Below are 26,418 nucleotides of genomic sequence, written 5' to 3'. Positions count from 1 at the left end.
TTGTTCTCTGAGAACAAGTGTGACTGTGCTTGTGCCTGTGAGCCTGTCCAGGGAGCAGGGCTGGGGACTCAGTATAAGAGCACAGAGCAGAGATCAGGGCCATCTCTCTCCTGAGTTCCTTAAATCTTCCATTCCCTTTGCGCTCATGTTCTAAGACCTCCGTTCTCCCGTGCCTTCCCCGAGGTCATACCTTGAAAGAGGGAGTAGCACCCAGAGGGGAGGGGTCAATATGCCCTGAAATGATCCCCAGGATGAGCCAGGCCTACTTAACCATGAGGCCAGCATCACCACCATTGTTCAGAGGTTGTGCATGTGTCATGGTTCTTGCTAATCCCAGTGGCTGGTACCTTGAATGGTCTGCAAGATGCAGAGGCAAATGTCAAGTGGTACTTCTGTCTGGCTCTGGTAAATGTAGCTACTAGCTCCCTAGAGACTTAGACCAGCAGCTCCCAGCAGACCTGGGTGTGGCTGCCCCACCCCCACCCCCAGACACCCAAGCTCCTACAGCATTCATAGAGGGTTTTCCAGGGCACAGGGTGTCCTCAGGACTTCCTGTGGGTGGAGTACCTTTTCCTGCCTTCATCTTCCGGATGGGGTGGATGAATATCTCCCACTGCCTTGTTCTTCACTCCCCCACATTCCCTGGATACTCTGTCCAGGTTATCAGTGAGTCTGAAGGAGATACCCAGAAAGGGGCCCATGTCTTGGGAAAGAGGGTCTTTGGGTCCTCTCAAACAGACATAACGACATATGGCATGCACTGCTGGGGCTAAAGAGTGAGCAGTTCCTGAGTCTGCATTACCCAATGCCACCTGCATCCATGCCTCCCAGCCCCAGGGTGCCACAAGTGCGCAGGTGCATGGTAGGGTCCAGCCAAGCCTGGAACTGATGTTGGAAGCTGGAGCAGACAAAGAGGTCAGACGAGTAGAAGTTCAAGCCTATGGGGTCTCTTCTCATCCTGAGGCCCTTGGGTGCTTTGGTGTGTATCTTCAGTAGCCACACACACACGCACACCTCGGCACTGAAAGAGTCTGGGTCACATAGTTCTTTCTAATTTGATGTCAGAACTTGGCCGTGTTGTCAGAGGTCAGGGGATGCACAAAAGACCCTTCTGATGATGGCCACCTCCTCCATTCCCACCCACCTGCCTGTGGATGAGGGCATGTATCAGTCTAAGGCCCAGCCTTGATCGAGCTGTCCATCCTGGCAGGCAGTGTGACCACGCTCAGCATGTATTGAAAATATGCTTTGTCCCCAGGGAGTTTGAGGGCTCTGGTTTCTAATGGCAAAGTAAAGCTTGGACTCCTGAACTCATTATAATATGGAGAAAAAGTAAAGCTGGAAAGAGGTTAGTGTATATAAAGGCTTCCCTTTTGGATAAAGTATTCCAGGAAGGCTAAGAGATGTGAGCAAGGAAAGTGCCTAAAGAAGGTATGGGAGCAAAGACCCAGTGGCAGCCGCAGGAATGGAGACAGAAGAGAGTATGGGAAGATGGGTCAGACAGATGGGGGTGCACTGAGTCACAGCCTGCAGCTCAGAGCTCAGCTTGTACTGAATGACAGACAGCTCTGGGGTTTGTAGATAAAGCCCTCTGCTTACAGGTCTCAAAGGTCAGTGTTGCACAGAGAGGGCTATTTGGCAAGTAGCATCTTCTAGAAGAGCGGCATTCAACCTGTGGATCACGACCCCCAAAAGGGTCACCTATCAGCCAGCTATCCTGCATATACGATGTTTACATTATGATTCATAATAGTAGCGAAACTACCGTATGAAGTAGCAACAAGAACAGTTTTATGGTTGGGGGTCACCACAGCATGAGGAACTGTATTAACTAGACACAGCATTAGGAAGAATGAGAACCACTTCTCTAGGAAATTCTGGGTTGATGGCTGGAGACTGGGTGTGCTGTAGGAGAGAGCAACAAAGCTGACCCACTCTGTAACAATCCCCACCTAGAGATGACCAGCTGCAAGATCTCAGGCAGCAGACCACCCTGGCTTTCCTGGAGTAGATTCCCATGGGAACCGTCGTGGTTAAAGGGGCGGGAAATCTTTCCTGTGTTGAAAGTCGGGGCTTATTTTTAGGACAACAATGACTTGGCAGTATCAATGTCCTCTCTAACTTTATCTTGGGAGGCAGTGTTGACAGTTGGGAGAACACACACAACTATAGTGCACTTGGCCTTCTGGTTCACAGTGGAATTCTCAGAGGGATGGGAACCCCTGCCCTCACGGGCAGTTGGGGAAACCTACCCCATCCCCTCTCTTGAGTACTTGCTTTAGACCAGGCTCAGTGTGAGCTGATACCCTGGGTAAGCAAAACCAGCCCGGATCTTGGCTACTTAGAGAACAATTTACCTGCCAGTTCCCTGGGTTCAGTGACCCTAATAGGACAGAGCAAGGGACTCCTTTGAGAGCTAGTCCATACCTATGGGCAAGAGGTCTGGATTCTCTCAACCAGAGCTGAGCCAGCTCAGAAACCTCCGACCTATGGCCTGGCCTCTCCAGGTAGGGTCCACATCAATCCGTTTCTTCTGCATCCCCTGGCTCACCCTGGGTACAAGTTCCTGAGTTTCTGGGACAGCCCGTGTTTCCTATTTCTCTCTAGTTAATCTTTTGAATGGTCTTAGACTTCCCCAACCCAGTGTGTCAACTTTCAGGCTAGAAATACTGAGGACACAGGAGACCTTTAACAAATGTTTGACTGTTGGCAATTGCTAGGGTCTCCAGGTCTCCAGAAAGCCCAACCCTTAGCTGGAGTAAAGACTATGGCTTAGAAAGGATGGGCTGGGGACTGGGGGACATAGCTCATCTGGTAGAGTGTTTGCCTAACATGCATGAAGTTCTGGGTTCCATCCCTAGCATGAACTGGTACACACACACACACACACACACACGCACACGCACACGCACACACCTGTAATCCTAACACTCAGGAGATGGAATCAGGAAGATCATAAAATCAAGACCAGCCTCAGAGACACTGCATGTTGGAAGCCTGTCTAGGGAAAGTGAGGCCCTGTTTTTAAAAAGGGGGCAGGGGTTGGTGGGGCAGGCTGAACCAGATCATAGAGAGGTGCAGAAGAAGTAGGGGTGAGTGACAGGTGCAGAAGCATGGGTGAGGACAGTGCCTGTGGGCCACAGATCCACTGTCAGTGGCAGGGTCTTCAGTGATCTAAGGAGTGCCCAGGCAGACTGTTCCCTCCCTCCCTAACTTCCTTCCTCCCATGAAACAATTACTGTGGCCTTCCTGTGTTATGTTAATTGGTCATGAGATCAGTCCCAGCTGTGCCCTGGGGAACTGGAACCTAGCCCTGTGCCCTGGGGGTTGGGAGGGAGCAGTTAGTTCATCTTGAAACTCACCCTCTGCCCACCACCTACCTGGATACTGTATTTGGCAGAATGAACACGGGCTCCCTGTAGAAGGAAAGGGCCCAGGCCTCTCTTACTCACTGCAGCCAGCAGTGAGTGTCTCATACAGCTGTGCTTTGCTTTGCTCTGGGGGTTTACATAGTAGGTCTTCAATTAATGCTTGTCACTGAAGCTTCACATAGTATATATTCAGTTGTTACCTGTCACTGGGGCTTCACATAGTAGGCATTCAGTCAGTGCCTGTTACTGGGGCTTCACATAGTAGGCATTCAGTTAAAACCTGTCACTGGAACTTCATAGTCAGGTTTCTGCATGGCTCAGAGGCTCCATGCGTGACCTGTGGCTTCTGGCCCTGTAGTAGCAAGATTCAAAATGGCCAAAGGTGGCTTTTCTGAGCTGCCCACACCATTCCTCATAAACATGTTCCCTCCTGGACTCAAAACTGCAGCTGCCGGGGCCGTGGGCACAGCCCATTCCCTGGCCTAGCGTTCTCTGCAAGGATGGGAGGGAGCGACGATAGTTTAATGAGCATAACTTACTGTTTTTATTTCTTCCCAAAGACATTAGCCATGAGTCAAATAGCTCATGAGCGATTCCCTGGAGGCTTTCTTCTGAGCTTTGAAAGAAAAAAAAAAACAAAAAACAAAAACCTAATTTGTGGAGTGAGTAGGGTAGCTATGCTTGCAGCCCCCAAATCCACAATCTTCACTGGGATCCACCTGTCATAGGGGTTCCTTGCCCCGAGGACCGATCCCTGGGTTAACACATAGCCACCCCATCTAACATTTAAGGTGACATCTCTCTTGGTTGGCTTCTGTCCAAGGCGTGTTATTAGCATGTAGCCGAAGCTCATTCACTGAGGGCACATGAATTCTACTGTTCCAGTTCACCGGGAGCCATGAGGTGGGTGGGATCTAGACATCACCCAGTCAGGGACTTGGGAGAATGTAGCTCTGCTGGCTTTGAGAATGTGCTGGGAGCAGTGAACCTACCAGCCAGGAGGGTGGGGAAGGAGCATTCATGTCTAGGAAGGGAAAGAGCCTTCTCACGTACCATAGCAGCCTGTCCTGTGGAGGAGTTGCATTTTAGAGCTGGGGTCTATCTGCTCAGGATTGCACTGATCAAAAGCCTTTGGAGAAAGTACGTGTGTCAGGAAGTGTCCTCCCAGACCATCCTGAGGCTGGCAATGATCAGGATACCTGGGCTAGTGCAAGCGTTCTAATCTGTCCTTACAAATGGGTCTAGATCCCAGGCCTTTCCCTCTGTTGCTTCAGGTTTTTATTCCGGCTTTCACCCAACTTGAACCAACCTTCGAGAAATGAATCTGAATCCCTTGGGTTTGATGGTATTTATTTTCTCTTTCTTTCCCTAGCCTCCCCTCCTCCCCACACCCTACATTCATCTGTTTCTCCATTCCTCTCATACTGTTCCTTCCCGTTCCAGACTCTTCCGTGTTGTTCTGCCCCAGTCTACACTGTTCTGTTATTGTAAGTAGTATTGTGGATTCTGAGTCATTCATCGGCTCCCTTAATATTCCTAGAGAGGTAACGGACCCCATGAACTGCCACCCCCACCCCCAGGTAGATGTACCCCAGGTAACACAAGTCCTTGCTCTTCTCTGTTTCATCGCGGCTTACCTCTGAGCGCACTGAGGCTCCCTCTTCCCTGTCCACCCAGTCAGCATCTTCTCCATCTGCCCAAGGTGAGGGCCATTTGCTCAGCACATCTTCAGGCCAAATCCGTGCACACTTGGTAAAGGTGTAGACAGAGGTTGAAGGAGTGAATGAATGAATGGCTCATATTCTTATGTGTAAGAACAGCAAGTTCCCAGGGGGCAAATCTGCAGACCTATGGGGTGCTCTGAGGAGTCCTTCCTCTAACAGCTGTTCCTCCTGGGCTATCACTGGAGCAGAAGGGATGGGAGCTTTTGGGTAGTCATTGAGGAACACATCATGCGTTGAGGGATGGGTGGGGTGTGTGTGTGTGTGTGTGTGCGCGCGCAAGCTATGCAACATGTATGTCATGAAGTGTGATTGAAGTGTGAGTCACTGCCCTGAGGGTCCCTATCCCTCACACTCCTAGTCCCAAGCAGTAGGACTTCCTAGTATACGTGCTGCCATTAGAGGAGGGGCCTTCCTCCTCCTGAAGCCCCACCCCTGTGTCAAGCAAGCCTTTGGTGCTTGGGCCCCTATACTAGACCTGCCCCTCAGCAACCTGAGCCTCTGCAGTCCCTGCCTTGATGTTTGCCTGACTACATCCTTCCTTCCCTCCCCTCATTTCCTCTTTGAAGTACTGGAGTTAAGACAGTCACTGGCCCCACCCCAGGGATGTGTCCGGATCACTGTGACCCCAGGCTCTCTGCCAGCACAGGACACGGGTGTTTAATGCCACTGCACTAGACATGACCTGCAAGAGAAGCTTTCCAGGTCTGTGGCTTCCCGCCTCACAGGGCGAAGTTCTCTGGTGGAGCTCATTGAGCAAGCCAGGGCTCTTTCATAGTAAAAGTCCCCCAGTTTCACCACCAAGCATCCGCTTGGTGCTTCAGTTTGTCTCCATCTCCTTATAGCTTCTGCTTCCCTTCCTTTCATAGAAATAGTTATGCTGTAAACTCAACACACAGGGACCTTCACTCTCAGTTTATAGCTAGGGAGCCAGGACTCAGAAAGGTGAGCTAGACAAGAACATATGGCTAGAAGGGAAGGCTGTATGCAGGGAGTGACCCAGGGACCACCAAATCTGCATGTCCCATTGTAGCCTGACACAATTGACTGCAGTTCCTTTTAGAGAGACTCAGTCAGGAGCAATGAGACCTATTCTACCCTGCTTGATGCTAGGCCTGCCTCAGCACCCTGGGGTTACTGCTGGGTCCTCCCAAGAGTGTTGGGTGCTGGCCACTGGCCAGGGCAGCCTGAGTCATTGACCATGCAGAGCCAGTCCTAGAGGCCCTGTGCCAGTCCCCTATCCACTGGGGAAAGGCCGTTGCTGGCTTCTTGGCCTGCAGCATGAGAGCATAGTTGATATGAACTGTCAACCCACCCAGTCAAGAGCCCATGTGTGAGTCATTCCATAGCCTGCCCAGGAGCCCTAAAGAATGTGCTGCAAGCCTGGGGCCCGCGTGCCAACCTAAGTCTAGGTGCTGGGCAACAAAGTAGAGAAGCCCATGCTGTCACCATCCCACCAGGGCTGACTGCATAAGACATCCATCTATAGAGGGTCTGGGGGAACAAAATGGAGGTCTCCGCCCCTCTTGTGCTTGAAGTAAATGTCTTACATACCCTTCAAAAGCACACATAAGGCACGCTGTGCTTCAAAAATTTCAGCAGACTGAGGAGTGTCCTGAGTTCAAGGCTGGCCTGGGCTGTATAGAAAGACTATCATAGCCAGGTGGGGGGGGGGGGGCACACCTTTAATCCCAGTACTCAGGAGGCAGAAGTAGATGGATCTCTGTGAGTTCCAGGTCAGCCTGGTCTACAGAGCAAGTTCCAGGATAGCCAGGGCTACACAGAGAAACCTTGTCTTAAAAAAAAAAAAAAAAAAAAAAAAAAGTCACAAGAAAATGGGAGGGAAAGGAGGAGGATAGGCTGGAGCTGGCTTGATAGCATGCTTGACTAAGATTCACAAAACTCTAAATTCTGTCCCTAAGTAATCCACAAAATGCATGTGGTGGTGCATGGCTCTAATCCCAGTCCTTGGGAAATCGAGGCAGAAGGATCAGGTGTTCAAGATTGTCATCCTTTACATAGTGAGTTTAGTGTCCAGCCTGGGATACATGAGACACCCTGTCTCAAAAACAGAGTGTGTACTCAGTCCACAGGAATAAGACTGTTTGTGTGGCATAGGTGTTTGTTCCTCTGGCTCAGCCTTGGGCTTCTACTGGGCAGTTGAGCATTGACTGTGTCCTGAGATTTTTGACTGGATAATTCTCCAATAGGGCCTGCCCTGCCTTTCATGTCTTTCCAGCTATCCCTATTGCCAGTTCCTAGTATGATTGTGTTGGTCATCTTGGTTGTGCTCCATGTTAGCTGGCCAGACCTCTGTCCCTTTGGGGATACTATCACTTCCTCATTGGGCAGCTGCTGTGTTCTGCCGGGCAGTATATCCTCCCTAGCTCTGATGCTGGCACTCACCCACACATTGCTTTTTGCCTTCCCCTCCTCCACTTCAGGGAACTAGCTGCCCAGATGTCCTGCTGGTCCCACATTGGAGCAGAAGCCTCTAAAGGGTCTGGTGATGCTTACTGTGGCAGTGCAGGCATCACCCAGAGCATCTTTGAAGATAATGACTTCTTGGCAAGGAGCAGGAAGCCTTACTTGGGACCCCATAACCGGGATGCTGTCCAAAAGGTTGGAACATCGGCACCTAGCTAGTGGACAGCCCCTAGTGTGACACATTCCTGAGTGTCTGCTCTGCTGTTACTATTGTGCCAGAATAGAGCTTTCTAGAAGACTAAGCCACCCCACATCCCTCACATTCCTTCCTGAATCCCTATCTCTGGAGGTCACAGAGTGTTAGAGCCCTCAGGAGGATAGGAAGAGTCTCCTGGGCCTCGCGCTGCGCCTTTGAAATGTCATGCAGCCCTAACTCGAAGTTATCAAAGCATGTACCCTGCCCTGTTTGGGGGGGACTCTGGGGGTTCACGGTGGCAAACTATTAAATACAGAAATGCAGTGCCTGAGACTCTGAGAGATGGAGTGCTCGCTGTATATAAGCATAAGGACCTGGGTTCAAGTCCCCAGCACCCGTGTAAAGAGCCACGTATGGCCCTGTGCCCTGCAACCCAGCACTATGGGATGGAGACAGCAGGAACCCATCTCAGGGTCTTTCTGGCCAGCTAGTCTAGACAAAATAGTGAATAGTACTCTCTGAGTTCAGAGAAAGGCCCTGACTCAAAAACAGGGGGGCAAGATTCTAAGGCGTGGAGAGCTGGCTCTGTGCTTAAGAACAAGTCTGCTCTTCCAGAGGACGTGAGTTCAGTTTCCAGCACCTACCCACATCTGGCTCTGTGAGCCATCAGTAACTCCAGCTCCAGGGCTCTGATGTCTTCCCACCTCTCTTAAGTACATGGCATACATACACACAGACATATGTGTGAATAGAAATTTTAAAAAACAAGATATTTTTAAAAAGAAAAAGACAGGTGGGCAGTGGTAGCACACACCTTAAATCTCAGCACTTGGGAAGCAGAGGTAGGTGGATCTCTATGAGTTTGAGGCCAGCCTGATCTACAGAGTGAGTTCCAGAATAGCCAGGGCTACACAGAGAAACCCTGTCTTGGGGGAAGGGCAGAGTAAAGAAAACCAAAAAAAGAACAAAAAGACATTCTCATGTCAACCTTTATATCCTGCATGGACAAGCATGCATGTGTGTATGTGCATAAGGGTGCATGTGTGTGTGTGCATGAAGGTGTGTAACACACACATACACACACACATCTACACATGAAAAGAAAAGGTAGTTCAGTGCCTAATTTGAGGAAGTGCTCTGAAAACAAAACAAAACAAAAAAACAAAACAGGATCAGAGTTTGAAAACAGTTGTGAATTGGTGCTAATTCTGGAGGTCTCTCCCAAGATGAAGCACCAATCCAGAAGGGATGACCCTCTCTGACACAGAAAGGAAGAAGGGCAGAGAGGTACAGGATCTGCAGATGCAAAGGCCCTAGGGCTGAAACATGCTTACCGGGGTCCAATCAGGGAAAACCAAACTAACGATGTCCTAAAACCGTAAGTCTTAATAGAAGATCAGAAGTGCCATCGGGGTGTTGGGGAGAGTGACCATTGAGTCTGGGAAATCCGTCCCCCAAGGAGTGACGGGATGTTTGTGTCTGAACAAGCTGCGGGGTGTGAATAGGAGCTTCCTGGGTGACTGGAGTGGGTGTGACCCAGATGAGCCTAGCTTAGTGAGGAGAGCTACCCACATGGCCCCTTCCTGTTACAGTAGCAGTTTCCGGTAAGAAAGAAAGTTCTTGGGGACTTCCAGTTCTTTTCTCTACCTCCTTTGGTTCCCCAACTCATGTGGGGCCTTTCAGCCTTGGGAGAAAGCAGAGGGAGAGAGGTTGTCGGTGCAGGGCGGGGCTTTCCCTGCAGCCTTGCCAGCTGCCCCTCTTTCTCTTTTTACATTACACTTTTACTTTGTTGCTTAAGTTTTACATGTATGGATTAATTTGTATGTGATGGGCAAGTGTCACAGTGTATGTATGTAGGTCAGAGGACACTGGTGGGATTCAGTTCTCTCCTTCTACCACGTGAGTTCCCAGACTTAAACTCAAGTTGGTGGCTGGTGGTTTTACCCACAGAGTCATTTCAATGGCTCTGCCTCTCCCCCCACACCCCCCCCTTTTTTTTTTTTTTTTTACAGTCATTGAGGTTCTGGGGAGTATGAGCTCCTGGGAGTGGCTTGGGAGTCAGGAAGGGTTTGCAGTGACTAGCCCTGTGACATGGGATCGGTGGCTCAGATAGCAGTCTGAGTTTGCATGTGGGTACCCAGTAACACCCTAGCCACCCTCCCATAGATCTCACTGGGGACTGGCTGTTGTCCCACTCAGACTCCCTCTCTTACTGCAGCCTTCTGCCTCCCTGGCTGGGATCAGGCTTCCAGGCCCTTACAGCTAGCTGGCTTCTCCACATGGCCCCATCATCCAAGGTAGCCCTGCAGGCTAGGTCTCTGGAACTGAGGAGGACCTCGAGATGGGACCACACTATCTTTCCCTCGTGGTATCAGTGAGTGACGTGAGCAAAGGAAGCCATAGGGTGCTAATTGCCATGACTAGGATCCCTGTTTGGTCAGCTCCAGAGTCCTTGGTACCGCCCAGTGCTGTCCACCAGAAATATGATGACAGCTACATGCATATATAATACGAGATTTTCCTACAACCACATGGAAAGAGGAAAGAGAAACAGGGGTGAGCAGTGTCCACAGCCTGTTGGGTTTAACCCATTGTATTCCAAACGGGCTCAAATCCTGTGCATTTTACACTAAGGACTTACTTGAGTTTAGGCCAGTGGTTCTCAATCTTTCTAATGCTGTGACCCTTTAATACAGTCCCTAATGTCATGGTGAACCCACCCCCCAACCATAAAATTATTTTCATTGCTACTTTGTAATTTTGTTACTGTTACAAATCGTAATGTAAATATATGTGTTTTCCGATAGTCTTAGGTGACCCTTAAGAAGAGTCCTGCAACCACCAAGGAGTTGGGACCCACCCATTGAGAAGCTCTGGTTTAGACCTACTGTGCTTTCTTGACTAGTTTAGAAATTGAAACGGGTGTCAGTGGAGGGCTAGGGAGTCTTCCAGCCTGCGCCCTCTAGTGTCTGTTCAGCCTCAGTGCAGCTTGTGTAGCTCCAGGTGCTTCTCCGGCTACACTTACCAGGGCAGCTGACTTCTGCAGAGGACTGCACTGAAGCAGAGGCTGAGGCTGCCTGAGTCCCACCTACACATTTAGAGAAAAGCAGGACACAGGTTCAAGTTGTTTTGGAAAATGCAGTCACACACACACACACACACACACACACACACACACACACAAGACTGCGTCTCAGCAACAGGACGTGCAATCTTCTGCTGGTCACCGTAAGGAGGAGCAAGCAGTCTTTTGCCAGTCACCACAAGGAGTAGTGTAGTTGAGGCTGTTTTCAACCTGCCACCTTCTCTTCCACCTGACATGGAACAGGCTCTCCATCAGCCAAGCCCAGATGGTCTGTTGAAGTTCAAATTCACAGAGGACTCACCCAGTCTCTCCTGAGTCCAGGACTTCATCAGGATTTAGTACGCACGTCTCCCACTACCTTCCCTCCAGGGTCTGTGTCTAGCAGTCTGACTGATGAGATTGCTGTGTGGTGGGATGAACAGTGCTACTGGTGTTCCCAGCCAGCGCTGAGCTGTGGTTAATGGGACATTGGAGCACTGGGTTCCCGAGGGCCTCTCGGAGCAACAACACAACTGTGCTGTTAGCAAAGCTTTTTACTCGCCACACCAAGCTCGGGTTAAATATTTTCACAGAGCTCCCCGGCTCCTTGTTTGCTCTTTCTTTACTTTACAATTCAGTGTGTTAAGGACAATAAGAGCGTAACAGAGACCCAGGGAGAAGGCGTAGGAGCTGTTAGCTCCCTCTCCCATTACCATGAAGTCACATGTCCTCGATGCTCCAAGGCTGTTGTCTGTCTGATCTAAGCCCTGCTAGAATATGAAGTGTTTTAAGTCAAGTAGGAGGTGGCTGTGTTACCCCAGGGACCCTCATCCCCCCCCCCCCCCCACACACACACAAAAGATGAAAGTAGGGTTGTCTGAGCAAGGAAGCCTGGGTTAGTCTGATGACCAGAGCTAGGTGGGTATTTCTTCTGGGGAGCATGCACAGTGATTTTTCTGTCCCTGCAAAAGCATTCATGTTTTGTCAGGTGTTTTCCCAGACAGCTAAACATCAATAAGGCTGGCTCAGTTGCATAATGAATAACAGAGGGGTCACGGGGTGCACAGCACTGAGCTATCCTTGCTGCTGTCTCAGCCTCCAGGAGAGCTAAAATGAGGTCTTTTGTATTAAATATTTTATCCAGGTCTCTGTTAGGCATCTACAGGCGAGTGCTGGGAAGCGTGTGTGAGACTGCCAGCAGTTGTGGGCTCCACTTAACAGTTTCATGAAAGTGAACATTAAGAGATCATCTTCCGACACGGCTACGACAGCCACTTTGCTGGGCAGGAGCTTCTGTAGGTACCAGCTAAGTGCACAGTGGAAACTCATTGCCTCTCAGGGTGCTAGCTAGGAAGGGGCCCAGGACAGAGCACAACCCAAAGGAGAGAGTACCCAGTTCTAACCTGGATCTTCTCTTTCTTGATGGGACTATTCTGCTAACTCCTGACTGAGTCAAGTGAGAACCCTTACCAATCCATGCCTCCCTGGAGGCTCTGTCATCTTTCACCATCCCCTCTGGGCCTTCAGTTTTGACTCTAAGTGCCATCTTCCTAGGCTGACCTTCTAGTTCTCCTGCCTAGGGATATGCCATAGTAGCACAGGACACTTAAGAAAGTAGGAGCCATATCCCAGCATGACTCAAGCATCTATACTTCAAGAACCCAAGAGACTGGAAAACACTGGAGCACCTGCTCAAGTGTGGACTTCTCTGCTGAGCCACCCTCCCAAGGGGTGGGGTGGATCTGTCAGTCCAAGCTTCCATACAGCAAGGAGGCTAAGCTGGGGTTAGGGGGCTTTCTGCTGCAGAGAGCCAGCTTTCTTGCCCTCCTTGGGGGTTCTTTGGCTAGCTTGCTCTATGACTGTTAGTCCTCTGTCCCAAGCCTCTGGATACTGAATCCTTGTCTCCTTTGGAGAGGGGGGTGGCGGGGGGGTTTCACTGTCACTGACTGCACTGGGCTGGGCGTTCCTATGGCTCAGGGCTGGCTGGCTGGCTGCAGCACTTTTCCCAGCTGGGTGTAGTGGAACATGGCAGGGTGGGAGGACTCTCTCCACAGAGGCCCTCTAGGGCTGGGGCTTCCTTACATAGCGCCCTTCATTACTAGAGTTTCAGAAAAGGCCCAGTCCTACCTTCTCTTCCTCCTTATCTCATACTGCTTAAGCCATTCTTCCCAGACGCATTCCCATTGGTGCCACCCTTTCTTTGAATGAGTGTGAATGCAGGAGCAGATCTTCAAGCCATTGCTCCTCTCAGAGCCAGGGCCCGAGGCCCAGACCCTTTCTTTTCCCTTTGCTACGTCCCATGAATCCTCAACACCTCAGGGATAGCCTTGAAACATTGTTTGAGGGCTCCCTCAACACCTCAGGGATAGCCTTGAAACATTGTTTGAAGGCTCCCTCAACACCTCAGGGATAGCCTTGAAACATTGTTTGAGGGCTCCCGGGTGGTCTCGATCCTCCTTTGGATGGTTGAGCTTTGTTCTTTGCATCCAAAGAGTATTGCTTGGGATCTACTTGGATCCTAGCTATGTCAAAGTTCTTCTTGCTCCAAGTTAGTGGCTCCTGGGAGCAAGGGGTGTGTGTGTGTGTGTGTGTGTGTGTGTGTGTGTGTGTGTGTGTGTACTATAATCACAACAGCAACAATGTCCTAAACCAAGGCAAAGCATGCATTCTGCCTAGCAGCCTGATACCAGGGAGGAGGCGAAGGCTGGGCAGAGGCAGAGCCCTGCATTCTAGAGCTCCTGCCCTTAAAATATTTGGTAAGGAGCTGGGAAATCAGGCATCTCCTCCCACAATGCCGAGGCGCTCTGCACTGCAGCTTCCTCCCGGCAGATATCTGCAGAGCGGGTACGAGGAGTTTGGCATTTTGGTAGCATCTGTTAGGTGATAAATCACAGACACAGCAGCGATGTGTGTTCAGTGAGGTGAGTAGCTGCTGCGTGCGTGAGCTGGAAACCAAGGGTCTGTGGCAAGGCTGCAGGGTGCAGGGCTGTTGATCATGAAGAGGAACCACAAGCACAGGGCTGGTTGTGGTGGCAATGCAGCTGTTCCCGCATTGCCCTCTCTGGGTCTGTCTACCCACGCAGTCCCAAAGCTAGGCAACCTGGAGTCGGGTCCTGACTCACTTAGGAGAGGTTCTGCAGCTCTCTGGGGGTCAGCTTTCTAGTTAACAGGATGTATCCGATGTGTGAAGTTTCTAAGTGGACCACAGTCCAGAGACATGCTATATATAAGTCTCCCCATGTGACCGGTTCAGTGGTGAGGGCCTTGGAGCCACATGGCTCCACCAGGTCTAGGTCCTACTCTCTCCAATACTAGTATTTGAGCAGGGGACCCCACCCCCCAGCTTGGTCCAACCTGGCTTCTCTACCTCTCTCTTCCTACTACCCTAACCTCTGCCCTATTTTCTGGGATCCCCTGCTCACCTTGTTTCACACAGTTGTATCTCCAGCCTGAGGGACTTCTGAGTGCCTGCCACTGACAGTGACATCCTAGCTGCCACTTTTCTGGCTCAGCTCATTGTCTCTTCCTCTATGTATTCAGTTCCTTTCTCCCTCCCCCTCCCTCCTTTCCCCTCTCCCTCCCTCCTTCCTTCCTCCCTTTCCTCCTCCTTCCATCCTCCCTCCCTTCCTTCCTTTTCCCTTGCTCGCTCCTTCCTTCCTTCCTTCCTTCCTTCCTTCCTTCCTTCCTTCCCCATCTTTATTCCTGGAGGACCCCCAGACATCTCTTTTTACACCTCTTGTTCTGCTCTGCTTAGGGATTCTTTGGACCAGCCATCTCCAGGTGCACTACCCTCCCACTGTCGGCCTCCCTATTCTTACCTCCACTTCAGTGTTCCCAGTGTGGCTTCAATTTTATGTGTGTCTTGTTAATTGAGTTTCCAAAATGAATTACCTACAGTAAAACCAGGGCATTTCTCTCTCTTCTCAAAGAGTCATGACATGCTCTTATCCCATGGTAGGGTGTGGATCAGAGCACTGGGTAGTAGTAAGCCCCTCCCCAAAGAGCAGCTAGCTCTTCATCTATGTGCTTATCCTAGGCCTGTGGTGACCCCTCAGCCACCAGCAGTCACATTTCATCTTAGGGCAGACTCTCTGTGGCTGGAGAAGTTGGCTTCGTGGGCTCCTGTTCAGAGCTAAATGTAGCTAGCTTCCGGGGGTACTTCCGGCCAGCACTGGCCACCTTGCCAAGCTCCATCTCCAGTGAGAAACTGAGCATCCAGCCAGGGAGAAGTTGACTGACTTGTGGTTTAAGCCCAGGTGTAGGTGAAGCACAAAGAGGACATTGTAAACCTTGGTAGAAGCAAGGCTGTGAGAGTGGAAGATAGCAAGAAAAGAGGGGATCTGGCAGTCGGCCATCGCAGGGGGAGACCCAAGAGGGCCTGCGCCTCTCTATGCAGGTCCTCCAGCACCTTAGTTCTGCCTTTTTGGTTTTGTTTTTTTATTTTTCGAGACAGGGGTCTCTCTCTGTAGACCAAGCTGGCCAGGAACTCAAAGTTACCTGCCTGCCTCTGCCTTCTGAGTGCTGGGATTAAAGCTGTGTGCCACCACCTGGCTCCATCACCACTTCTTGTTCCTGAAGCCCCTCCCAGACAAAGCTTAGCCAACATTGTTCTATCCACTCGGAGGGAGGTTCTTATACATGCCACCAGTGAGAGATAGAGGCTGGGCCACTATGATGTAGGTATGCTTATTCTTTGAGTAGAAAATAGAAACTGGGGACTGGGATCCTGGAGAGAGGGCTCTTGCTGTTCTTGCAGAGGACCCCAGTTCAGTTCTGTCCCCTACACCCTCATGGTGGCTCACAACTTCTATAACTCCAGTTCCAGGGGATCTGACCTCCTATTCCTGCCTCTGCAGGAGCGGGAGACACACACACAAACACACACACAGAATGTATTATATAACAAGAAAAACTCTCGTAACACACCATATACCATATAAGTAAATATTCTTAAAACATTGAAGAAAAAAAAGAAAGAACATGTGGACACATTTCAACAATGTAAAATTGCAAATGGAGCCCAGCATGGCGGCTCACACCTGTGGCCGCTAGACAGTGGAGACAGGAAGGTAAGGGGTACCGGTCATCCCCAGCTACATAGTGAATTCAAAGCTAGCCTGGACTACAGGAGACCTTATCTCAAAAAACGTAAATAAACAAACAAACAAATAAAATTACAAAGGGAAACATGGCAAAGGGTTCGACAAGGTCCCTATCCATCCAGCCATTTCTCCTTTTTAGCCAACTTTATCATTTCTAGTAAGTTCTTCCAGAGGAGGCCTCCACACAAAAACACATCTGACCTGTTCTCACAAATAACAGCAATCACCACATGTCCTTGTGCATAACCTCCTTCCATTCGTAGATCTCTGTGTCTGTCTGTCTGTCTGTCCGTCCATCAGTCCTTCCCTCCTTCCCTTCCTCCCTCCCTCTCTCTGTTTTTTTTGTTTGTTTGTTTGTTTTTTGTTGTTGTTGTTTTGTTTTGTTTTGTTTTGTTTTGTTTTTTGAGCCAGGGTTTTTCTGTGTATAGTCCTGGCTGTCCTATAAAGTCCTGGCTGTCCTAGAACTTGCTCTGTAGCCCAGGCTAGCCTTCCTTGAACTCCTATCTGTCTGCTTCTGCCACTGAGTGCTGGGGTTAAAGGCACACACCACTACTTCCCTGCTCTCTCTCTCTCTTTTTATATAATTTTTTTGAGACAGGATCTCATGTAGCCCAGGCTGGCCCTGAACTTGCTGTGTAGTCAAGGATAACCTTGAACTTCTGATCCTCTGCCTCTACCCTCTAGTTCTGGAAGTACCAATGTGTGGCACCAGGCTAGCTCAGCTGATGCTTATTTCTGATCAGGATACTATGGACATTTGAGTTGGTTGTCTGTAAGGTGGGGGTGTTTAGATAAGTAGATGTGTGCTTTGAAAGGCAGTATCAAGCTGCCATATGTCTGTGTTGGACAAGGAACTTTAAATTTCTCATAGTCATAAAGACAAGTAAATAAAACTATGTGCATAGAAAGCTAACAGCCTGGTAAGGAGATGAAGCAGACAGGGGAGGTAGCGAGTAATATTGAGTGTGTGTCTTGTCTTCCTTAGCAAGTCCCAGCACCTAATGCTTTGAACTCATAAGCCTCCAAGCAGTTCAGAGTGGTTTCCTTTGGGACTTGGGTAGGGGATACCCACTCACACTCATTCTTCTGCATACTTCAGAAACAACTGAGCTATGCACATGTGTTACAGTGAAAGGAAGAGAACAAAATTGAGGTAGCGAAGTGAACGAGTATTGATGTCCAGTGGCCGATCACCGCAGGGTCTCACACATGGCCTTGTGGGAGGCTGCAGTGGGGTATTCTTTCCAATGGAGCACAGTCCTGGTTTCCGTGGGGGCCCATTTAACTGTTAACATTCATATCGACAGTCACCGACCGATCGATGCTAATTCTAGATCTCCTGCCAGAGCAATACCTCAGAGGCATAATGAAGAGCGGGGACTCCCCAGAGGCTCCCGGGTGCCTCTCTTCTAGGGATAAAAAAGCATGATGTGTGCTGGTGACTTCTCCCAGTCAATTATGTGGAGGGGAAAAGTGAGGTCTAGGGGGTCTGGAAGCCCCCTGCCAATAACAAAGCTTCAAAGCTTCGTTAATACCTGGGTCCCCCTGAAGCCCTACTCTACCCAGATTTACTAAGAAATCTGGGTGGGAATGGGGTTGATAAATGTCATTTATTAAAATTAGGATTGCTTGATAAATGAAGTTAAACTTTGAAAGGCTAAAGCCGTGTTCCTGTTCTCCGGCATTATCCCTGAGTCTACTTGGGATGGGGGTCAGTCTGCTTACAGATTTAACCTAGCTGTGTCAGGTAGGAACATGAACCACCAACATCTGCCTGCCCAACCATCATTTTTTTTTTTTTTACAATGTAACATCAGCAAATATATCTGTGACATGAAAACAAACACACGGATGCCCCAAGAGAAAAAGAACTAGCTATTCAAAGCAAAGAGTCTGGATTGGGTCTATGAGACCCTTTTGCCCCAAGCTGATGAGCTGAGGGGTTTGTCTCAATCCTGACTCTTATTTAACCCTTGCTAGACATTTGACAATGCTTCATCCCGCTGATTTTAGCTTGCCTTCCCCCTTCCCTTCTTTTCACAATTCTGCATATATGCTCCAAGTAGACCATGCCTAGCCATAAAAAGATATTTTTTCTGTCTTTCTTAGAGTGTTCAGGGTTTTGCCATGTTGTGTAGAACCATTTTGTACCTCCTGACCAGAGCCATCCAGGACACTCTAAGAGTCAGAGCTTGCACTGTCATGGTCATGAGCTCTTCTAGCCCGGCAGTTCTAAACCTATGTGTCACAACCCCTTTGGAGATCGAATGACCCTTTCACGGGGGTCACCTAAGACCATCCTGCATATCAGATATTTACATTATGACCCATAACCATAGCAAAATCATAGTGATGAAGTAGCAACAAGAATAATTTTATGGTTGGGGTCACCACAACATGAGGAACTGTATTAGTGCAGCTGTAGCTGACGGCACTGGACATGCAGGGGGTGTCGCTTAGCCAGCTTGGTGGTAGGATATGATAGGAAGCCAGACTTGGGTCCCAGGCATCCACAGCTCACCTTGCGTCTTTGTCTTGCAGGTTTCGTCTCCATTGCCAGCTGCCATGGGCAAGCAGAACAGCAAGCTGCGGCCTGAGGTGCTGCAGGACCTGCGGGAACACACGGAGTTCACCGACCATGAGCTGCAGGAGTGGTACAAGGGCTTCCTCAAGGACTGTCCCACCGGCCACTTGACCGTGGACGAATTCAAGAAGATCTACGCCAACTTCTTCCCCTATGGCGATGCCTCTAAGTTCGCCGAACACGTCTTCCGCACTTTTGACACCAACAGCGATGGCACCATCGACTTCCGGGAGTTCATCATCGCGCTGAGCGTGACCTCTCGGGGCAAGCTAGAACAGAAGCTCAAGTGGGCCTTCAGCATGTATGACCTGGACGGCAATGGCTACATCAGCCGCAGTGAAATGCTGGAGATTGTGCAGGTACTGGCACTCGGCAGGGCCAGGAGCACAGGGAGCCAGGGGAGCCAAGACCCCCATGCCCAGCCCTGTACACCAGGCCATTCCTAGGCTCACTTGCTACCTGGTGTCATAAAGGACTGCAGGCCTTTGCAAAGAATAACGATAAAAGCCAAGCATCTGTCGATTGCTTGCTAGACATCAGGCCCCAGCTGAGCTCATCCATCAGGTTTATTCCCACAATTCTATAAGATGGGTCATTATTTTACTTTTAATGAGATCTGAGGCTCAGATTAGTGATTAAGAATTATCAGAGCAAGCCAGGTGGTGGTGGCGCACGCCTTTAATCCCAGCACTTGGGAGGCAGAGGCAGAGGCAGGAGGATTTCTGAGTTCGAGGCCAGCCTGGTCTACTGAATGAGTTCCAGGACAGCCAGGGCTACACAGAGAAACCCTGTCTCGAAAAACCAATTAAAAAAAAAAAAAAGAATTATCAGAGCAAGAACTGGGGAAATGGGCTCAGTGGATAAGAACACTTGATATATGGTCATGAGGACCTGAGTTCTGATCCCAATACCCATGGAAAAGCTAGGAGTGGCAGAGCCTGCCTGAAACCCTAGAACTAGGGGACAAGTGAGTCCCCAGAAGCCTGCTGACCAGACAGCCTAGCTAAAATGGTGAGTTCCGGGTTCAGTGGGAGACAAAAGGAAATGCCGTGGACACCAGCGTCCTGTCTGGTCTCTGCACAGGTGTTCATCTGCACACAATGTGTATGGCATACATTAGCTGTCTATAAGGCCTCCTATAGTGCCCCGGTCCGCGGGGATTCAACGAGACCTTAGGGAAGGGGGCGAACGAATGAAAGGACAAGAGACACAAAGAATGAGAGCAAGTCTGGGTTCTGATCAAGCTCTGAAACTTTAATTTTGGGGGCAGGTTATAAAGACACAGCAAACCGGGAAGTTTGGGCGAGGGTCATTGTTTAGGGCTATCTTACTATGGGATCCTTACTGTCTAAGACCTTCCCACTGTCATAATCTTATCACCCTAGACCATCCCACTGTCATAATCTTATCACCCTAGACCATCCCACTGTCATAATCAGCTCCAAGGAAATACCAGACGTTCTTTAAGTTCCTGGGACCTGAGACCTGTGAATGTCCTTTCTTAACCTTGTACTAGACTTTCTAAAACAGCAGGTAATTTCCTGGGTTTGGCTCCTGGCACTATAGAGATCAGAATGACACAGTAAAGGATGAGGCAGTGGTCAGTCCTTCATGGGAGACATGTTTATGTGCGCCCTGCATTCTTCTTTCTGTGCTTTAAACCATTCCTGTATTTGGGCCAGTGAGGTGACTCTGTGGGTAAAGGTGCTTGCTACCAAGCCTGGCAGCCTGAGTTCAATCCCTAAGACCCCCCATGGTAGGAAAAGAGAACCAACTTCCACAAGTTGTCCTCTGAATTCACAGGAGATTGCCTCCCCAAATACATACATACATATGTACATACGTACATAAAACAAGTAAAGTAGTTTTTTACAGTGCCTAATGCAGTGACTATAGATGTTAATAATACTTTGTATCATTTGGGAAATAATAAAAGGTCTGTGTACCTCCAGTTTCTTTTTCTAGACTATTTCCCACCTGTAGTTTGTTGAATCTGCAGATTCAGGACCTACATGTGGGCAGGGCTCACTGTATTTCCCCTTTGACCTTCCCTCTGGGCATTCCAGCTCCCCACCAAAGTACCTTCCGGACAGATGCTATGCCCCGCCCCCTCCCAGCCCCCACACTCCCAGCCTAGGAGCCCTCTGTTCACCATTGCCCCAGCTGTATCCTGTGCTTTTGAACCTCACTCAACCTTTCCTGACTCCCTTCACCCAGCACCTTGTCTGTGAGATTTGTTCTGATAGGAGAAGGGTCCTCACGCAGATGGAGAGCACTCCTGTCCGTGCTCCTTGGTGGGCTGAGTGAGGACCATCACCCATCCTCTGTCCTCCTGAGCATACTCACAGATGCCCCTTTGCAGGCCATCTACAAGATGGTGTCCTCCGTGATGAAGATGCCTGAGGACGAGTCCACTCCGGAGAAGCGAACAGACAAGATCTTCAGGCAGATGGACACAAACAATGACGGTAGGAACACGTTGGGGGTGGGGGGAGGGGATGGGAGGTAGAGAGGTGGGGTGGGGGATGGGATGGGGGTGGGGTCACAGATGTGCCTGTGAAAATGTTGATGGCACAGAGGTATTGGGATACACCTCTGCCCTATGCAGCCCTGCCCCTTCCCAGCCCCCTTGACTCAGCTCTGCTGAAGGAAAGAAGACTAGAATTCAGGGTCAGGGACACCAAGCCTGAGTCCCATACCCTTTCTAACCATGGCTTTCTAACCATGGGCATGTCAATAGAACCTCTGAGCCGTAGGCTTCATACATGTTATCTTAGTAGGGGTTACCATTGCTGTGATGAAACACAATGACCACAAACAACTTGAAGAGAAAAGGGTTTATTTATTCTCAGTGTCCTCTTTAAGTTCCTCTTTAACAGTTCCTCTTTAAAACAGTGAGGGCAGGAACTCAAGCAGGGCAGGAACCTGGAGGCAGGAGCTGATGCAGAGACCACGAAAGGGGTGCTGCTTATTAGCTTGCTTCCCCTGACTTGCTCAGCCTGCTTTTTTATAGAACTCAGAACCACCAGGCCAGAGTTGTACCACCTACAATGGGCTGGGCCCTCCTCCATCAATCACTGATTAAGAAAATGCCCTTCTGGTTAGGCCTGGTGGCACATGTCGTTAATCCCAGCACTTAGGAAACAGGAGGTTCTCTGTGAATTCAAGGCCAACCTGGCCTACAAAGTCAGTTCCAGATATACAGAAAAACCCCTGTTTCAAAAAAACAAAAGAGAGAGAAGGAAGAAGGAAGGAAGGAAGGAAGGAAGGAAGGAAGGAAGGAAGGAAGGAAGAAAGGAAGAAAGAAAGAAAGAAAGAAAGAAAGAAAGAAAGAAAGAAAGAAAGAAAGAAAGAAAGAAAGAAAGAAAATACCCTACAGGTTTTCATGCAGGCATTTTATAGAGGCATTTTCTCAATTGAGGCTCCTTCCTCTCTGGTAACTATAGCTTGTGTCAAGTTGACACATGTTGATGGAGGGAGTGGTCTTACTATTTCCACAAGTATATCTGGGGAGGGGGAGGCAGGTATACTGATGGCCTGAGAGGTGAGTGTCTTAGTTAGGGTTTTACTGCTGTGAACAGACACCATGACCAAGGCAAGTCTTACAAGAACAACATTTCATTGGGGCTGGCTTACAGGTTCAGAGGCTCAGTCCAGAATCATCAAGTCAGAAGTATGGCAGCATCCAGGCAGGCAATGGTACAGGAGGAGCTGAGAGTTCTACATCTTCATCTGAAGGCTGCTAGCAGAACACTGGCTTCCAGGCAGCTAGGATAAGGGTCACACCTACTCCAACAAGGACACACCTTCTAATAGTGCCACTCCCTGGACCAAGCATATTCAAACCATGACAGTGAGACACTGAATCAAAGGGCTTTGAGTCTTGGGCTCCTGAGAGGCTGGCCAGGCCATCATCCTGGGATGTGAGGCACCCCATATACTCATGGGTCTCATCAAACATAGAAGCCTCACCTGGCTATGGCCATCATTCCTAGGACTCCGAGGTCCTACCACAGCTGCAAAAAGGCAGGTCTCAGGAGGAGGCGAGGTGGTGAGAGGTCACGGAGGACATGCCCTGTGTCTTCCTGTGCCTTGGCTGTGAGTTTCTCACAGGACCTCAGCAAGGGCGAGTTGATCCTGCCTGTCTGTGGCTCTGTAGAGCCGAGACTGATTGGCTTTTGTCCCAACAAGAAATGCAGCATTAAGGAAAGAAAAGGCTCCCTGGGTTGCGCTGAGATTAAATGTACGCTAAGCGCTAATGCACAGGGAAGTGCTGAGCAGAGCCTCAAGTGCTCCTCACAGGTGAGTTGAGGACGGAGCTCAGTGGGACTCAAGGTTCCCGCGGAACTGTAGACAGCAAAAAGCTTTCCAGACAGCAAGGAAGTGCTTTTCAAAACACGTCCACACACAAAGCAAGACAGCCTCTTGCCTGGCGCTGCCTTTCAGCCAATTTCAAAAGTGTTCTTTACTCTCTTGTGTACCGTGACATCGAGGCTTGGGTTCGGAGGCTTGGCCACTTCCCAGGCTTGGCTTTCTTCTCCGTGAAATGGCACTAAGCCCACTTGCGTGGGTGTGAGGCTAACGTAAGCACCATGCTGGTGGCACACTTACCATGGAGGGCTGTTGTTTCTGATTGTCAAAGCCATGAGCCTCACCACTTCAGAGTGGAGACTGTGTCCGCACTGTACACGTGTCCAATTGTCTGTGTCTTGCTATAGAGGCCACAGAGCACATAATCTGCCCCGTAAGCCAGTCGCCATTTGTTAGCACTCAATAAAGGAGAAGGTAGGGCTTTCAGAGAAGCTGGTACAGACAGGATCAAGAAGAGGGGGGCAGCTCTCATTTCCCGGAGCTTGGCAAAAGTCTACACTAGAAGGCGCTGTGATAGTTTTAACTGTCAACTCAGTTTAAAATCACCTCAGAAGTCTTTTTTTTTTTTTTTTTTTTTTAAGATTTAGTATTTATTTTGTATATGAGTGTTTGCCTGAATGTATGTTTGTATAATACATTAGAGGCCAGAGAAGGGCACTGGGTCCCCCTGGAACTGGAGTTACAATTGGTTGTGAACTGCCCTGTGGATGCTGGGAACTGAATCCAGGACCCTCTGCAAAAACAGTAACTTCTCCTAACTGCTGAGCCATCTCTCCAGCCCTAAAAGAGAGTCTCTTTTCTTTGTTTGTTTGTTTTTGCTTGTTGGTTTGTTTTTTAGAGACAGGGTTTCTCTGTGTAGCCCTGGCTGTCCTAGAACTTGCTGTTTAGACCCTGACGACTTCAAACTCAGAGATCCACTGGCCTCTGCCTCCTGAGTATTGGGATTAAAGATGTCATCGCTGCTCAGCTCAGAAAAGTCTTAATGAAGAATTATCTAGATCAGTGGTTCTCAACCTATGGGTTCCAACCCCTTTAGGGGATCAAACAAGCTTTTCCCAGGGTTCCCGAAGACCATCGGAAAACATAGATACTTACATTCTGGTTCATAACAGTAGCGTAATTACAGCTATGAAGTAGCAACGAAAATAATCTTATGTTTGGGGGTCACCACAACACAAGGAACTGTGTTAAAGGGTCACAGCATTAGGAAGGCTGAGAGCCATTGATGTAGATCATGGCAGCTATGAGCACACCTGTTGGGGGCCGTCTTGGTGGTTAATTTGTGTGGGAAGGCCTGTTGCCTTTCTCTATTATACTGTTCAGGGGGGGACTGAACAGTATAATAAAGGAGAAAGCAGAGTATCAGCAAACAGCCAAGCATCCACACATCCATTCTGTCTGCGCTGTGACCCCCTGCAACGATGGATTGTAACCTAGAACCAAACCAAAGGAAACTTCCTCCCTTAAGTTGCTTTTGGTCGGGGGATTTTTATCACAGTAACAGAAATAGAACTTGACCAGCACCACAGTTTGTCCTATCTCCCCAGCTGCCCTGGATCAGGGTGGCTCGCCTGGCCTCCACATGGGGCTGGCAGCTTACTTCTGGCCACAGAGTTCATTACCAAACCTTGTGACTTGTGCTCAGTCCCCACGACCTACACCATGAAAGGAGAACCAGCTCTTACTAGTTGTTCTCTGACCACAGATGTGCCTCAATGTGGCATGTGCGAGAGAGAGAGAGAGAGAGAGAGAGAGAGAGAGAGAGAGAGAGAGTAAATAAACGTGTGCACACTCATATGTAAAAAGAATCGTAAATGCCTTAGAAGTGAGTGGAGACTGGACATTGTCCGTTTTCCAGAGGGATCCAGACTTTAACCAGAGCGCTGGCTAATCCTCCCGTCTCCTGCTCTCATCCCTCAGGCAAACTGTCCCTGGAAGAATTCATCAAAGGTGCCAAGAGCGACCCATCCATTGTCCGGTTGCTGCAGTGTGACCCCAGCAGTGCAAGCCAGTTCTGAGGGGAATGGGCTTTCGGACAGTTGTGAGAAACACAGGCTTGACCTGCCATCTTCAGCTTTGCTTGCAAACGTGGATTCCTCCGTGATCTCTCCTGCTCTCCCGGGACCTGGGTCAGGCAGCACATTGCACCCACCTGGCCTGGCCCGCTGTGACTCCTTCCTCTATCTGATCCATTCGATGTCCCTCCCCCTCCAGTCCAGGCCGGTTCTTTCCTTCCAAGGGTTCAAGTGTTCTCAGCTGTAGGGCTCCTCCTTACCCACAGAGGGCCCGGAGGCCTTTAAGGACACCAGACAGGACTTTTCAGTATCTTACCGAGACCAGCTCGTTTATCCTATGATCCCAGGTGACTTTGTGGGGATGAAGAAGATGGAGAGTAGACAGGCAAGCCCTTCCTGTGCATGGCTCCACCTCCCTTGTTCATTTTCTCTGACCAAAGCCGCTTGCACGTATATACTGTGGTTTCCTTCATTTTAATATATGAGTTATATGTATGCTGAGATGGACTATAACGTTTAGCCCCTGTATTTAATGCCTCTGACTGCCTTTGAAGCATGGTCCCCTGTGGCCTGTGATTCCCCCCTCCCCCCCAACTCCCAAGTCTGGCTGTGCTGTGGTATTTATGCATTCATGATTTGCCTGATTCCACAGGAGATACATGCATGCCCAGGGCTATGGACATCTGCCCTCCGTCCTGCAAACACAGGTGTTTCTGTGTGCTCCGTCCTTCCTGTTGATTGGTCTGGCTATTAAAATGATCAAATAAACCAAGGTCTGTGAGTTTCCTGTGTTGATGTAGGCACCCTGTTTGTTGTTCCGACCCTTAGCAGAAGTGGGTACTTGGCATCCAGCTGTTGTTGGTAAACACAGTCCCTGGGGTACCCTTCTAACTGCCACTTGTGTCTACACATGTTCTATGCCTGTTCTGCAACATCAGCCTAACGCCAAGAAAGACTTGTAAAAATAAAGGATGACTGTTCTTGGCAGGTCTGACTATGACATGCTGCCTCCCTCCCTCCCTCCCTCCCTCTGTGGTTTAATCACCTTTAAGAGAACAGATGCAGGGTCGTCAGTGGTGAGGGGGCAGACCTGGCTCTCATTACCCTCTTCTGGTGCCATCCCTCTATCTGGTCCCTGAAAGTGCTTCTACTATGAAGATGTTTGCCTCTTGTGCCCAGAAGTCATCAGGAGCCAGTCTTCCTCCTGCCTTCCGTGCCCCCACCCCCATGTCTTAGTTAAGGTTACTGGTGCTATGAGCAGCTTGAGGAAGAAAGGATTTATTTCACTCAACAGTTGATGTAACAGTTCATCAACAGTGAGGGCAGGAACTCGAGCAAGACTAGTGTGTGTTCTTAATTGCTGAGCCATCTCACCATCCTGGCTGGCATTCTCACACAGCCAAGGGGTGGCACCACCCACATCAATCATTAATCAAGAGAATGCCCTCACAGACTTGCCTACATGCCAATCTGATGGAGGCATTTTCTCTGGAGTTTGTGTCGTTCGTTCATTTTGGATTTTTATTTTTATTTTTATTTTTTTTTTCAGACAGGCTTTCACTGCAGA

General features: G+C 49.5%; 1 protein-coding gene across 3 annotated transcripts in view; it reads left to right on the top strand.

Annotated features, from left to right (window-relative positions):
- Nucleotides 1-25,619, top strand: part of Hpcal1 (hippocalcin like 1) — a 105,901-nt gene extending 80,282 nt beyond the window's left edge. For 2 of the 3 annotated variants that reach the window (XM_034514374.2, XM_034514375.2), the window contains 3 exons: nucleotides 18,423-18,824; nucleotides 20,828-20,933; nucleotides 24,757-25,619. In XM_034514374.2, coding sequence (XP_034370265.1) covers nucleotides 18,447-18,824; nucleotides 20,828-20,933; nucleotides 24,757-24,854 — 582 coding nt within the window. In that variant the 5' untranslated portion in view covers nucleotides 18,423-18,446 and the 3' untranslated portion in view covers nucleotides 24,855-25,619. The remainder of the gene's footprint in view (nucleotides 1-18,422; nucleotides 18,825-20,827; nucleotides 20,934-24,756) is intronic. The other variant, XM_076942079.1, reaches the window with a different exon arrangement.
- Nucleotides 25,620-26,418: the final 799 nt, after the last annotated feature.

Source organism: Arvicanthis niloticus, chromosome 11, assembly GCF_011762505.2.
Source record: "Arvicanthis niloticus isolate mArvNil1 chromosome 11, mArvNil1.pat.X, whole genome shotgun sequence".
NCBI classification, from domain to species: domain Eukaryota; kingdom Metazoa; phylum Chordata; class Mammalia; order Rodentia; family Muridae; genus Arvicanthis; species Arvicanthis niloticus.
The sequence above is the reverse complement of the archived record's forward strand: the minus strand, read 5'-3'. Positions and strand labels throughout refer to the sequence as shown.